At 40.7% G+C, this 14,072-nt stretch overlaps 1 protein-coding gene across 2 annotated transcripts in view; it reads left to right on the top strand.

The window, feature by feature from the left end:
• Window positions 1-843: 843 nt before the first annotated feature.
• The window catches only part of MSH6 (mutS homolog 6), a 13,575-nt gene continuing 346 nt past the window's right edge, over window positions 844-14,072 (top strand). The window contains exons 1-8 of one of the 2 annotated variants that reach the window (XM_009586509.1): window positions 844-1,045; window positions 3,803-3,987; window positions 5,441-7,985; window positions 9,376-9,641; window positions 10,270-10,387; window positions 12,642-12,731; window positions 13,243-13,397; window positions 13,598-13,797. In XM_009586509.1, coding sequence (XP_009584804.1) covers window positions 886-1,045; window positions 3,803-3,987; window positions 5,441-7,985; window positions 9,376-9,641; window positions 10,270-10,387; window positions 12,642-12,731; window positions 13,243-13,397; window positions 13,598-13,797 — 3,719 coding nt within the window. In that variant the 5' untranslated portion in view covers window positions 844-885. The remainder of the gene's footprint in view (window positions 1,046-3,802; window positions 3,988-5,440; window positions 7,986-9,375; window positions 9,642-10,269; window positions 10,388-12,641; window positions 12,732-13,242; window positions 13,398-13,597; window positions 13,798-14,072) is intronic. The other variant, XM_009586510.1, reaches the window with a different exon arrangement.

Raw genomic sequence — 14,072 nt, 5'->3', positions numbered from 1 at the left:
TTGGGGAGGCGGGATAGGGGTGCCGGCGGGATAACGCCGACATCTGCAGAGAGGGGGTCTTATCTTCAGTTTTTCCTGTTTTGAAATACATTTTTTCACTCGTGCCTAAGATTTCCTTGCTGTTCTCTGTCATGAGGGTAAGCGCCTCAAACGTCAGCTAACCCAATGTCGCTGATTGTTTGGCTACGGCCTACAGGAATACCCGCAGTCATCAGCAGTGGCAGTGGCTGGGGGTTGAAATCTCGGGGGAGAAGGAGAGAGCGAATAAAAGCTGCATCAGGTGCTTTGCAGCAGAGACCGAGTTTTTATTTATTCATTTGGTTTTTTGTAGCTTGAGGGTTTTTTGAAATCTTGCCCATTTCCTTTAGATGCCCTGTTGAGAATTAGTCTCTGTAGGAAAACTTGTCTTAGTTATGTAGGTTGACAATGCATAATACGTAGTCTGCAATCTTTTTCTTTTAGTTAGTGTCTGGTTGGACGCAGTTACTCTCTCCCCTTCCCTTAAGAAACCCATCAAGAGTCTGGTTACACATGGCTCTAGATGGCTGTGCTTGAGCAGGGGGGTTGGACAAGATGACCTCCAGAGGTCCCTGCTGACTTCAGCCAGTCTCCTGTGACTATAAAGCTCTGTCTCTGTGGGGATCCAGTAGAACTTGGAGGAGCAAATCCAGAAAATTGTTTAAGAGAAGTATTGGTGGTGGTATAATCCAGGTTGCACCACCTAGGAGCCTTCCAAGACCTTCAGAGGGCAAGGTGCTCAGAAGCAGTGTGCAGTCACGTTTATGAAGAGAGCTGTTTTAAATGTTTATGTTCCTTAAATTACACATCTGTTGTCTTTGCAGTGTCTCCTGTGAGTATTCGCCTGGTGACTTGGTCTGGGCCAAGATGGAAGGTTATCCTTGGTGGCCGTGTCTCATATACAACCATCCGACTGAAAGAACAATAGTCAGAGGAAAAGGGAAATCCACTCGTGTGCATGTACAGTTTTTTGATGACAGCCCTACGAGGGGCTGGGTCAGTATTAAATATCTGAGGCCATATAAAGGTAAGAAATATAAATAAAACTTTTTGAAATGGAAATATGCCAGTTGCTTTGGAAAAATAGGCATGGACTATAGGGTAGGGTATTCTCCGTAGAGAAAGAGCAGCAAAACCAAGACTAGTGTTGAGTGGGAAAGCATGTTTTGTACTTTGTAAGTTAGAGAAAGCAAGCTTTTGAGGGTTACAGGTGCGTTTATGGTTATACAGTTCGTTAAACATAAAACACTAAGCCTCTTGTTTATTAGATTAGAACACAAACTTAAAGCTTGCTTATGTTTTAAAGCTTTTTCCTTTCTTTCTCCCATCAATATAAAAAAGATCTAAAAGATAAATCCACTATTTCAATTTTTAGCCCTGAAATCCTTAAAATACTAGGAATGTCAAACCCAGTTTTTCAGCAGCTATTTGGGAACTGCAGTTTGTCCAGAAACAAAAGACTAGGCATAGGATGTTAGGTAACGAAAATTAATTCTACTGTGGTGTTATTTCTTTTAAGCAATTCAGTATTGTTTTGTTAATAAAATACATAACTTTAGAATTCAGAGTGTTTGTTAGGGTAGTGCTGTAGTTACAGAGCAGGTTGGTGTTTGTCATCCTGAAGAAATGACTTGGCTAACTAATGAAAATCAAATGTAATCAAGAATTAAAACAACATTTTGCATAATAAATCTCACCTTACTAATAATAATGACCTGTTTTTCCCTTGTTTTGTAATTTTACTGTTGCTGAAAACTCTAAATCATTGGCTGTAAACTGTCATGTGTAAATCATATTGCTGTAAACTGTCTTGTTGTTAGTCAAACACGTACTTTGGGTGTAATACAGTATTTTTGATACACTGTAGGGTTTGCTTATGATGTCAGTGAAACAACTGAATTTAAACAGTTTCTTCCTATTTACAAATCAGAGTTCCATCTCATGTGATCATGTTGCCATCTTTTTTTGGCTTGTTTATACTTAAATGTACTGCACTTAAGCCATAGTTACTTTTAAGTTAAAATGGTAATGCTCTTACCATAAGCGTTAGCATAACTTAACACAAGTGAATTGGTCCTTGGTTTATATGTATCTTTCCTGAAGGTATTTTAAAAGAATCAAATATATTTTAACAGCTTGCAGTTGCACTTAGAAGCAAATACAGGTAAGGAGAATTGATCTGTTTACCAAAAGAAAATTGCAGAAAAATAATAAGTGTTCAAAATGTTTAAGCACAGAAACACTGGTCTATCTACAAGAAATGTGATTAGTGCAGAACAGAGTAAAAATATTGAAAATACATGCTTTGCTTTTAAATTCAGACAAAAAGCATCTTTGTATACGAAGTGAGAGTGTTGGAGTCTTTGGGTAAGAAAATAGAGAAGTTTCTTACATTGTGTTACTGTTTGTAACTGACAGCACAAGGGCTAGACTTCTAACAGTTGGGCATGCAAGAAGTGGAGTTCCGTACAAGTTGGTTAAGTGAATATACAGGTGTTGCACACTTGAGTATGCAGTTAAATTATATGATAAGATTTTTCTCCTGCCGTTGTTAAATTGTCAACATTAACCGCAAAATATTTTTAGATTGTCTCACTGCATTTGCAAAACTAAAATGGAGGTCTGGTTTGTTAATGTGTTGCATCTGTGCTGTAGAAGCAGCTACTTGTAGCTCCATGCTTTGCTACTGCAAGCTCAAAGAAATTAATGTGAGAAAGAATTCTTTTGGGCTTATTTCTGAGATAGTTGGCCTCCTACAAGTCAGCTGCCTTTTGTCTGCCATTGGCTTAGAGCTGAAGTTTCAGTTAGTAGCAGCGTATGAAGGGATTCACAGGAGCGGCTGTAAGGACCTATTCGAGCAGATCCTACTGTCGTATGCAGCCAGCTAAACTTACAAGAGCAGAGAAGGGAATCGCCCTTCCCCATCTATAGCGTACTCTTACGTCCCCCTTCTTTCTTTCCCCAAGTTGAATATATAATAGTTATATATACCATGCATTTCTTGAGCATGGCATTAAGATGTATCTCAGCATCTTTGGGGACCCTTTCTAGAAATCAGTCTGTAGATTGGTTGGCTTTGGTTTTGTGTTTATGTAGAGCTAGTGGAAGGAGGAACTGTGGTGCTCAAGAGATACTAAAGAGGATGAGGGAATGGTGCGGTTATTAATAGTAGGCTTTGCTTGATACCCTGCAGTATCAGGGTGAATTGCCAGCATGATTGATGGTCAGCTGATCTGGCTAATAGGTTGGTGTTGGGTGTGGACATCTTGCAGCACTTACAGGAGCAGTTTGAACGGCCAGCAGAGCTTTAGCCAAGAGGTCTATGTCATAGATGACTGATGCCCATAACTTGAAGATAACCTTATGGTTGAAGTTACCTATCATTGCTAAAATAGCCATGTGGTCTCAGTCAGGTCTGCTGTGCTGCTAGTATAAAGTGTTGCTTTTCAGTAGTAACTATAATTAGCATTTAGAGCTCAGCTTAGAAGTATTCAGATGTGGTAATGAGTTACAGAAATAGAAACAATTCTTCAAGTGTTCATGCACTAGGTAGGCATTTCATTTGTGAGTGCATAGACTTTCTCTAGGGGTAGTTTATCAGCCTGAATGAGTGATGGGTTGCTATATTTAAGATGTGGTGGGAATGACTGGTAACAACACAGAATGTTAGATAATTATGCTAGATGTTTAAATACATTCAAAAGTGGAGTATGAACACTAACTAAAGGACTGGCTAAATGCTAGACTAACTTGAGTTTCTGACAAATTACTTGTGGTTTTATAGGTTCATCAGATGGGGAGACGCTGAAGGGAGGTATGTTTTATAGTACAAAGCCTGAAATTAAAAGAGCAATGGTGCTAGCGGACGATGCAATGAGTAAAGATAAAACTAAGCGGCTTGAACTGGCAGTATGCAGTGAACCTTCAGACACAGAGGAGGAGGAGGAGGAAGAGGAGGAGGAAATGGAGGTAAAATTTTTCTTACGTGCTGTCATTTTCAGAAATAGTGGTAGAACTTAGAAGCTGTCTCTTGGAACTAAGCATGGAATATCCTGCAATTCTCTGGTACAGTAATCACAGCTTATCTGCTCTTTAATCATGCATGCATATGTATCCATATGTCTTTTTTTGTACTGCTTCTGTGTTGTCAGGTCATATGCTGGTCTCTCACCTTTTCTAGTTGGAAAGACCAAGTCTAATATTTCTTTGATGCTCTGTATGGTAAGGACTGACCTCAGAAATTACTTAATTTCTCTAACTCTCTTTGATCACTCCCTGGGTAACCCAGGTGACCCACTTCCTCACTCATAAAGTACTATTTTTCTGGTGCATCTTTTTATCTTCTCTATCTGCTATTCATATTCCAAGTTCCTCTAAGTTCGATCTGAAGTTTTAATTTGTCATAATGTAGAAATTTCTAACTTTTTGAGTATTCATCTTAAGGCATTAAATTGGATTTTTGGAGTCTGCCCTCGTTTTGTGGAGTAGCACTAAAACACAGATTCTTGTATTGTTAACACCAGTCTGTTGGTGGGGTAACTAAAAAGAGATCTTTTATTGTATTGTATTCACGTTGTATTGTGAATGATTCAAATATTATTTCAGTACCATCATATGCATTGGAATAGATTTCGTTGGAAAGGAATGGTGCGAGGAAACTGTCAATGGGATAGTGGTTTTCCTTACCTCCTCCGTCAGCATGGCCCATCTGCTCTTTCTCCAGTGTGACATTGCCCCAAGAGACAGGTGCCACTCCAAGCATTGTGTTATGTTTGTGGGCACTGGCACTTTGTACTCATTACAGTCCCTCATTACAGTCCCTCCACTGCTGTTTTTCTCCACCACTGGCGCTGGAGTTCTTGAAGTTTCAGGCTGAAAAGGCAAATAATGGAGTTTTTCTTTCTCCTAGATATGCACAATCTTCTTGAAGGTTATTATAAGTAGTATGTTTGTAGGTGGAAATAGGTAGTTAACTTAAAGAAAAAGAAAAAAAGGCAAAACTCACATAGGCTCGTACTGAAAGGCTGAAAAACCCAGTTGCATTTCTAACATAGGCCAGTAGGAAAAAATTACAGCACAGAGTTGGCTTATGGAGGTGTTCCCCCTTTGTGCTGAATTTCATATACCATATGCCTTTTGTCCAGCTTAAATGTTTTGTTCATCAGCATCACTTACGCAAAGTAATGAATGAGGCTGTAAAGAATACAAAGAGGAGTAAATATGCCACTGGCCAGTAGCAGTTTGTTATCCAGAAAAAAATTAAATTCTGTGAAGGTAAACGGAATTGGCTGTGGCTCTACTGTCTCTTGCTTGAAGTATCATAGCTACTGCATTATTGCACGTTTTTGCGCTTCTTTTTGCGGCAGGGATACTTTACTTTGTAGCCAGAATTTTCTATAGGTAAAACAATTTATTTTTCCAGCAGATGAGTGAAAGTGCATCAGGCAACAGTGATGACTGCAATAGTGAGGAGGATGTGAAGAGTAATAAGCGAGTAACGAGCAGGGAAAGTGCCATAAAAGCCAAAAGAAGAAGAGTGTTGGATTCTGACAGCGATCATGATGGCTCTGACGTAGAGTTCAAGCCTGATGTGAAAGAAGCCGCCAGCAGCGAGGAAGCTAGTAGTGGGGTGGATGAAAATGAATCTACTGACACAGAGACAGATGCAGAGAGTGTTGCAGAAAGTCCCATAAAAGTCCCTTCTAAACGAAAGAGAAAAGAGATAAACAAGCCTGCTAAAAGGAGTAGCTTAGAAAATGAACGTTCTGAAACGCCCAAAAGAGCAGCAACGGTTTCTTTAGAAGCCAAGTCTAAGCTGACATCGTTTGCAGCACCTGAAAGTTTTGAATCTCAAGCAAATACTTGCAGTGGAGGCATCAGTGGCTTCGCAGTATGGGAACATGAAAAGCTTGATTGGCTGCAGGAAGGGAAAAAGAAAGATGCACACAGGAAACGGCAGGGTGACCCCAATTATGACCCATGTACTCTGTATGTACCTGAGGACTATCTCAACAAGTGTACGCCAGGAATGCGGAGGTGGTGGCAGCTGAAAAGTCAAAACTTTGATGCTGTGATTTTCTACAAAGTTGGAAAATTCTATGAGCTGTATCATATGGATGCAGTCACTGGTGTAAATGAGTTGGGCCTGATCTTTATGAAAGGTACTTGGGCCCATTCCGGTTTTCCAGAAACTGCATTTGGCCGATTCTCTGATGTTCTAGTGCAGAAAGGCTACAAGGTAGCCCGTGTTGAGCAAACAGAAACTCCTGAAATGATGGAAACGCGCTACAAGTCAATGGCTCACCCAACAAAATTTGACAAGGTTGTACGCCGAGAAATATGCAGAATCATCACCAAAGGAACTCAGACGTACAGCGTTCTGGACTGTGATCCCTCTGAGAACCATAACAGATACCTTCTGTGTGTTAAGGAAAAAGAAGACTCCTCTGGACAACGTGTTTATGGGGTCTGCTTTGTTGACACGTCGGTTGGGAAGTTTTATGTAGGCCAGTTCTCAGATGACCGGCACTGTTCGAGGTTTAGGACTTTAGTAGCGCATTACACTCCTGTGCAGGTACTGTATGAGAAGGGGAACCTGTCTGTGGACACGCAGAAGATACTGAAGGGCTCACTTGTTTCTTGCATTCAGGAAGGGCTGATCTCTGGTTCCCAGTTCTGGAATGCATCTAAAACACTAAAAGTCCTTCTTGAAGAAGGCTATTTCAAGGAGAAACAGAACTCTGAAAATGGATGTTCTCTGCCCTCTGTAATCAAATCTCTGACTTCAGAGAGTGACTCGCTGGGATTAACTCCTGGTGAAAACAGCGAATTAGCTTTGTCAGCTCTTGGGGGATGCGTCTTCTATCTCAAAAAATGTCTGATTGATCAGGAGCTGTTATCGCTGGCAAACTTCGAGGAGTATGTCCCTGTGGATATTGATACTGCAAAAACTACAAGTTCAGGTAGTTTCTTTGCTAAAACTGACCAGCGGATGGTGCTGGATGGCGTCACCCTGATGAACTTGGAAGTCCTGCAGAACGGAACCAATGGGACCACAGAAGGTACTTTGTTGGAAAGGATTGATTCCTGTTGTACGCCGTTTGGGAAGCGACTCCTGAAACAGTGGCTCTGCGCTCCGCTTTGTAATCCTAAATCCATCAACGATCGTTTAGATGCTGTTGAGGACCTTCTGGCAGTGCCAGATAAAATGTCTGAAGTTAGTGAGCACCTGAAGAAACTCCCTGACCTTGAAAGGCTGCTCAGCAAAATTCACAGTATTGGATCGCCACTTAAAAGTCAGAACCATCCTGACAGCAGAGCCATCTTTTATGAAGAAATCAAATACAGCAAAAAAAAAATTGCTGACTTTTTGTCTGCACTGGAGGGGTTTAAAGTAATGAATGAAATTGTCGATGTCATGGAAGAAATTGCCAGTGACTTCAAATCCAAAGTCCTTAAGCAGCTAGTCACCCGCAAAGCCAAAAATCCAGACGGCCGCTTCCCAGACTTGAGTGCAGAGCTTAAAAGATGGGATACTGCTTTTGATCATAACCAGGCTCGAAAGACAGGAGTGATTACTCCGAAGGCGGGTTTTGACCCCGATTATGATAAAGCACTACAGGATATTAAAGCTGTTGAGGAAGATCTTCACAAGTACCTGGATAAGCAACGCAAACTACTTGGATTCAAATCCATGCTGTACTGGGGGGCAGGCAAAAACCGATACCAAATGGAAATACCGGAAAGTGCAATATCACGTAATTTGCCTGAGGAATATGAGTTGAAATCAACCAGGAAGGGATATAAACGTTACTGGACCAAGGAAATCGAGAAGATGCTGGCCGCCATGGTTAATGCTGAAGAGCGCAGAGATGCAGCACTAAAAGACTGTATGAGGCGTTTGTTTTACAACTTCGACAAAAATAGCAAAGACTGGCAGACAGCTGTGGAATGCATTGCTGTGTTAGGTAAGAGGTTTTCTTCATTTTGACGTATAGTAAAAATACTCGTGTAGTAAATGATGTAATCTGATCTGGATAAGCAAAAAAGGCTTGTTGCCAGCTCTTAATTTGTAGTTGAAAAACTCTGATTGTGATAACAGCATTGATAATTAATAGTGATCACCTGTTTCCTTCCTGTCAGTAAATGGCAGAACAGTTGCTGGGTCTTGATGTTTGCAAGCTCTTTCTTCATTCCTGTTGTGTGACTGTAGGTGTGCAGCTGAGTATTTCTCACAGTTCAGTGTGGCCTGGTGGGTCTCTCACTGCTTCTAGGATTCTTGTGTGTGGATTAGTAGCTTCTTATTAAATGAAGGCAGTGATGCAGATGGAGGTGTAAAAATCTAACCTGCTTAGTCATCTCCTTTCTATCTGAGCAGGCTGCTTTCTCAGCAGCCTTTAAAAATAAAAAAATGGTCATTGTCACTGCCTTGAAGAAGGTATCTGGTAGGAAGACTTCCTCAAATCTTCCTTAAATTTCTGGGGTAGAACGGTCTCCTGTATTCCCTTCTCAGGACTGGCATACTCTTGTACTGTGAATTTTCTGCTAGCGTGAGGCACTCTGGGATGTCTTTGTTCCAGGGAAAAATGAAAGCACTCTGTGAATGCCGCTGGGGCAGAAAAGGGAGGACAGGCCGGCAGCGAGTGTTGTCTGGGAACAGATTCTCTGAGTGGGCCAAGAGGTGGGAAGCAGTCACATTAGCTACACCACACTACCAGGGCAAGTACTGAACTGATTTTCAGTAGAGAGGGAGACAGTTTTCAGGCTCAGCTGTAATATGTGTAAATAAAGTCTCTAAAATCACATAACATGGTCTCATTTTGCAGGTAATCAGCTTTTAGAATCTTAGAGCTAGGCTAACTGAGGGGGATTGTGCTGCTGCTTTCTGCTAGGCCAGCAGAATTTTAATGTTTATATAAATTTATTCTGGAAACTTTCAAGCAGTATTATGATTCTTAACAAAGTAATTCACTGTCACAGAAACTGATTTCCTCTTTACTTACCTTGTTCCAAATTAAAAACCAATGCAAGAAAATAGTATCTTACACATGTACATTAAAAAAATAGCTTTTAAAGTGAAATGATGCAGATTTTAAAGACTTAAACTGAAAACTAGAGGGCAGGATTTTTAATCTGACATCAGTAGAAATCTGGAAGGAATGAGGAAAGACATTGTGAATATCCCTGCCTTTTACTTGTTCCTGTGGAGTGCTTCTTGGGTGTTTCCCTTAACAGGAAAATGGAATGGAAATGGAAAATTGTGGTTAAAAAAATGCTATTCAATGAATAAATGCATTCCAGTGAATGAGTAAAGAAAGGTGAAAGCGTGACTTACTGGAATTTCTCTTAATCTTATAGATGTCTTGATGTCCCTTGCTAACTACAGTCAAGATGGTGATGGACCACTGTGCCGACCTGTAATTCTACTGCCTGTGGATAGTGCTCCTCCCTTCCTGGAACTTAAAAATTCACGCCATCCATGCATTACAAAAACTTTCTTTGGGGATGATTTTATTCCTAATAACATCGTGATAGGCAGCGAAGATGAAGATAGCAGTAGCGAAGCCTCCTGTGTGTTAGTAACTGGCCCAAATATGGGTGGCAAATCTACGCTCATGAGACAGGTGATTGACTATCTGCGTAAGATGGGATGTTCCAGAGTACTTCTGTGTTTCGCATAAAGAAATTACACGACTTGACTGTTTATAAATGTCAGAGGAGGTCCCAGCAGTGGTCTTCAGGGTGTGCAGCACAGTACAGCAATTACACTGTAAAGGCAAAATACAATCTGGTAGAAAATGCCCATGTTTAGATAGTAGATTTTCTACTTCCACTTACTTTAGTGAGGAATAAGTTTTATTTCTCTTAATGAGAGATGGTTGGGAAAAAGTGATAGAGTATCTTTTATCTTTTTCAAGTGGCCTTATCCAGGACTTGGCATCATCTGGCAAAAGATGCTTCTGTAGGTTGAACAAGATGAAAATAGAGATCAGCGGCAACTGGGAAGGCAAGAGGGAGTTTGCTTTATAAACACTGCTTGCTGTGATAACTTGTGTTTTGAAGGCTTTCAGAGTAGTTTAGCCCTACTTGATATTATGATGCTGCAGCCTGGAGCAGTTAAAACAGTAGGAATCTTTATGTACTCTAGTCTTTGTTTCAGGGGAAATACAGTTTCATTCCCTCGTTCTCTGTGTGGAACTGAAGCTCCAAGCACATAGTAAAAGTTTAAATGTTATAATGTTTGTTCTGCAGGCTGGTCTCCTGGTTATAATGGCTCAACTGGGATGCTATGTACCTGCTGAAGTTTGCAGGCTTACACCGATTGACAGAGTATTTACGAGACTTGGCGCCTCAGACAGAATTATGTCAGGTGAGTTTCTGAGATGCAGCTGTCCAAAGTGCCTTTGCCACTGAGTGAGTTTCTGTTCTAGCTTTGAGTGGCAAGTTGGAAAGGGGTAGTCTGTTCATTTTGCAGGGAGAGCTGGGCACCTAATTTGTTGTCTCTCATCGTTCAGAGCAGAAACAGAATTGTAGTTATGCTAGGTTTGTTTGATACGCTTGTCCTCCCATTAGTTTTGACAGACACATAGGATCACTTTTTAATGAATTATAATATTAAAAGCCTGCCTTCCAGCTGGATGCAAGTCTGAGGAATATCTTTCTGGATATTGTACAGTTGATTGGGTTCTACTTACATAGGTATCTTCTTCTAAGCGTTTTGGAATAGGACAGTGATGTTCAGGTAGCTGTTGTAGAGGAGTTGGTTTTGTACTTTGTACTTTCTTGCAAAGACTAAATGAACCAGAATGCCTGCCTTATGTCTGAAATCGGATTTCTTCAGACAATGAAGAGAGAGGCGGGCTTCCTTCTTGGAAGCAGTAGTTGACAATTTTATTTCTTCTGTGGAGAGGAAGACAGAAGTGGAGGATGACACAACTGGAATGGGGAAGTCTACCTGTGGTGGTAGGCAAAGTGTCATGGGGCTAGAAAAACAAAAGTATTTTTTGTGGTAATAAGAGTAGTATCACAACTCATTTAAGGAGGGCGCAGATTTTCTGTGATCTTTCTGCTGAAAAATGTGGGTCAGTGAATATGAAAGGAGTTAAGCCTCCTGAACTTGTTGCACATAAGGAATTTAGAAATGAATCATTCTGAGTTCTTAATTAAAAATAAAATTTATACTTCCCCAAATCAAGGGGGAATCTAGCTGCTTTCTTTGCAGCTAGAGAATTTTATTAAGGCTTTCCTTGCCCAGCTATTTTCCATTTTCTTTAATTTCAGTACAAAAAGAAATCTTAAGAATGAAAGAGTACTTAAGTGCTTCTGGTAGAAATAAAAACTGCTCTTTCTGCAAGAGAGGTGGTCTAGAAAAATGTAGCATTTTCCACTTTTCTTCTATCAACTGAGAGCTATTCTTTTCTCTTCCAAATATGTGCACAAATGTTTTAACATTTTGCATCATGAGGCTGAATGCTGCACAGCAGAGCTAGCTTTGAAATCTGTTCTTGACACATTAGTTTCCACACTCTGTAGAAATGAAAGCATGGTGAAAGTTGTTCCATGGCAGTCATTTCATAATGGATGTCGGCAGGACTTTTATGAAGTAAATTTTAAGTAATATCATTTTAAAATTGCCTATGTAATTTTAGGGGTTTATTTTCTAAAGTGAATAAATAGTTATTCCTAAACATTGTTAAAAACATATTCAATTCTGGAAATTTCTTTAAATAAATGCAGAAAATCAGGATTGCTGGACACTGCTTAAAAATTCATGTTGAAAAACTTACGTCATGAGCACAGCAGTGCTCGTGCAGCATGAGTACAGGAAGTAAATACTTGCCTGCTCTGGAATTACATTAATTGCTGCTGCATGTGATTATTTGGAATGAACCCTACAAAGAACTAGTAAATCTGGACTTTATACGTGTGGATTTATTGTGTGGAAGGGTCTGAATAATGGTGTACTTCTGCTTGTAATCTGCTAAACAATTTCAGGTCTAAATTTCAGGCCTCGTGTTATCTGGGTTGCTGGAACTCCTGTAAGATGTTCAGTCCTTAGCAGCAGTGTATTTCTTTTGTCATACTTCACTCAAGTACATAGGAGTACAGCCTTGATTATCCACATAATTGATTACCTTATGGCATCAACAACCAAACCAATAAGTCTAGTCTCTTTAAGTCTTTTTTAAGATTTTCGGCTTGCTTTTTTGTGCTGAAAAGCCACATACCTTAGGCCTGCCTCTTGCATTTAAGAGCAAGAAGGGGCAAAAGATTCTCCCCATCTTGTATCCTTTGTGCCCCTCTTTTTTGTCCGGCTGGTACATCTGACTAGTGCTATTGAAAGTAGACAGATAAGGTGGCCTAAAACTTATTTACTCAATTAATTGTGGTTGTGCCCATGCAGGTACTCTTAAGGAACCAAAACCTGCTTTTTCTGGCAAATGGAGGCCCACCATTTTTATGCTGGAAAAAAAGCTTTATGTTTTTGTTCATCTTCAGTTTGCTGTCAAGTTTCAGTTTAGCTTGACCAAGACTCTAGTGCAGATTAAATGGGGGTTTAGTTGTGGTTTTCACATCTTTGACTACTTCATGGCTTTTTTTTTTTTTTGTCATTTCTTTTAAAGGTGAAAGTACCTTCTTCGTTGAATTGAGTGAGACCTCCAGCATTCTCCAGCATGCAACAGAGCATTCCCTTGTTCTTGTGGATGAACTGGGTAATTAGTCTATTTTGTAATAGATGGGAGATTAAATCTAAGAGTAAAGACTAGCTGTAAGGTTGTCGGGCTGTCTAAATGGCAACCAAGTACACAGGGGCAGTTTCATCACAATGCTCCTAATGTTTCACTGGTCAGTATCTATGTAATTTTCTCTAAAACATGTATTTCTTAGGTGCCCAGGGAACTAATACACCACCTCCCACCACCCAATCGTTATTAGCCTATTTCTAGCCGAGTTTTCCAGCTTTCCTTTGCATAATTACTTGCAGCAACCCTTGAGCAAGCCCGTAGCAAGTCTCAAGAGAGCGGAAATGTCTTTCTGTGCAGTGCAGAAGAGACTGTCATAGGGCAAACGCCCAGGTCCTTCACCCTGATGCCAGTGGCTGACACCACTCACTGCTGTTTGTCCATCTTCCACACAGCCAGGAGGGAGAAAAACAAACAGTGCAAATTGATACATGGCAAACAATGCATTGCATTTGTCCTTGCTTTTCCATTTCTCCTCCAGGCAGAGGCACAGCTACTTTTGATGGAACAGCTATCGCGAGTGCAGTTGTGAAAGAACTTGCAGAGCAAATCAAGTGTCGGACTCTGTTCTCCACACACTACCACTCGCTGGTGGAGGATTATTCGCACAACACGGCCGTGCGGCTTGGTCACATGGTACGTGTAAGTGCAAGGCAGGAGCCATGAGCGCCGACATACAGGATTTTCCCGTGTGGCGGCAGATCTTGTGCTGCGTGTGCTTTTCTGCACTCTTCTGCCCAGAGTCACAGAGGTGTCCTGAGAAAAGGATGCGATGTTTCATGCATTTATTAGTCTGTAAGTATTACATACACTGACTTGTAACTTACTCTTTCTAGGCATGTATGGTTGAAAACGAGAGTGAAGATCCAAGCCAGGAAACGATTACGTTCCTGTATAAGTTCATTGAAGGAGCGTGTCCAAAGAGCTATGGCTTCAATGCAGCAAGACTTGCTAATATTCCAGAGGAAGTTATTCAGAAGGGGCACAGAAAAGCAAAAGAGTTTGAAAAAACTACCATTTCACTGAGAATATTTAGGTAAGGCCTTTGCTTTCCAGTTTTAAGTTGCACATTGCTTAGTAGGCATCCATTTTAAAATTTGGGCAGTGGCTTTTGCTTATAGTCTCATGGTAGAGGGGGAAGTGGAAACTATTTTTGCAAATATCAAATGTACTTCACAAGCAGCGAGGGAGGGAAGTACTAAAGCCTGACTACAGCATGGCAGATACGATGAGTAATGCAGTGTTTTAAGCCTTGGGTCACTGCTAGTCTCTAGGGCTAGGAGCTTAATTTGCACAGGGGCTGGCTGTGAG

This window comes from Fulmarus glacialis, unplaced genomic scaffold (genome assembly GCF_000690835.1).
Source record: "Fulmarus glacialis isolate BGI_N327 unplaced genomic scaffold, ASM69083v1 scaffold13551, whole genome shotgun sequence".
In the NCBI taxonomy this organism is placed as follows: Eukaryota; Metazoa; Chordata; class Aves; order Procellariiformes; family Procellariidae; genus Fulmarus; species Fulmarus glacialis.
Note: the sequence above shows the minus strand (reverse complement) of the source record. Positions and strands in the feature narration are given on the sequence as shown.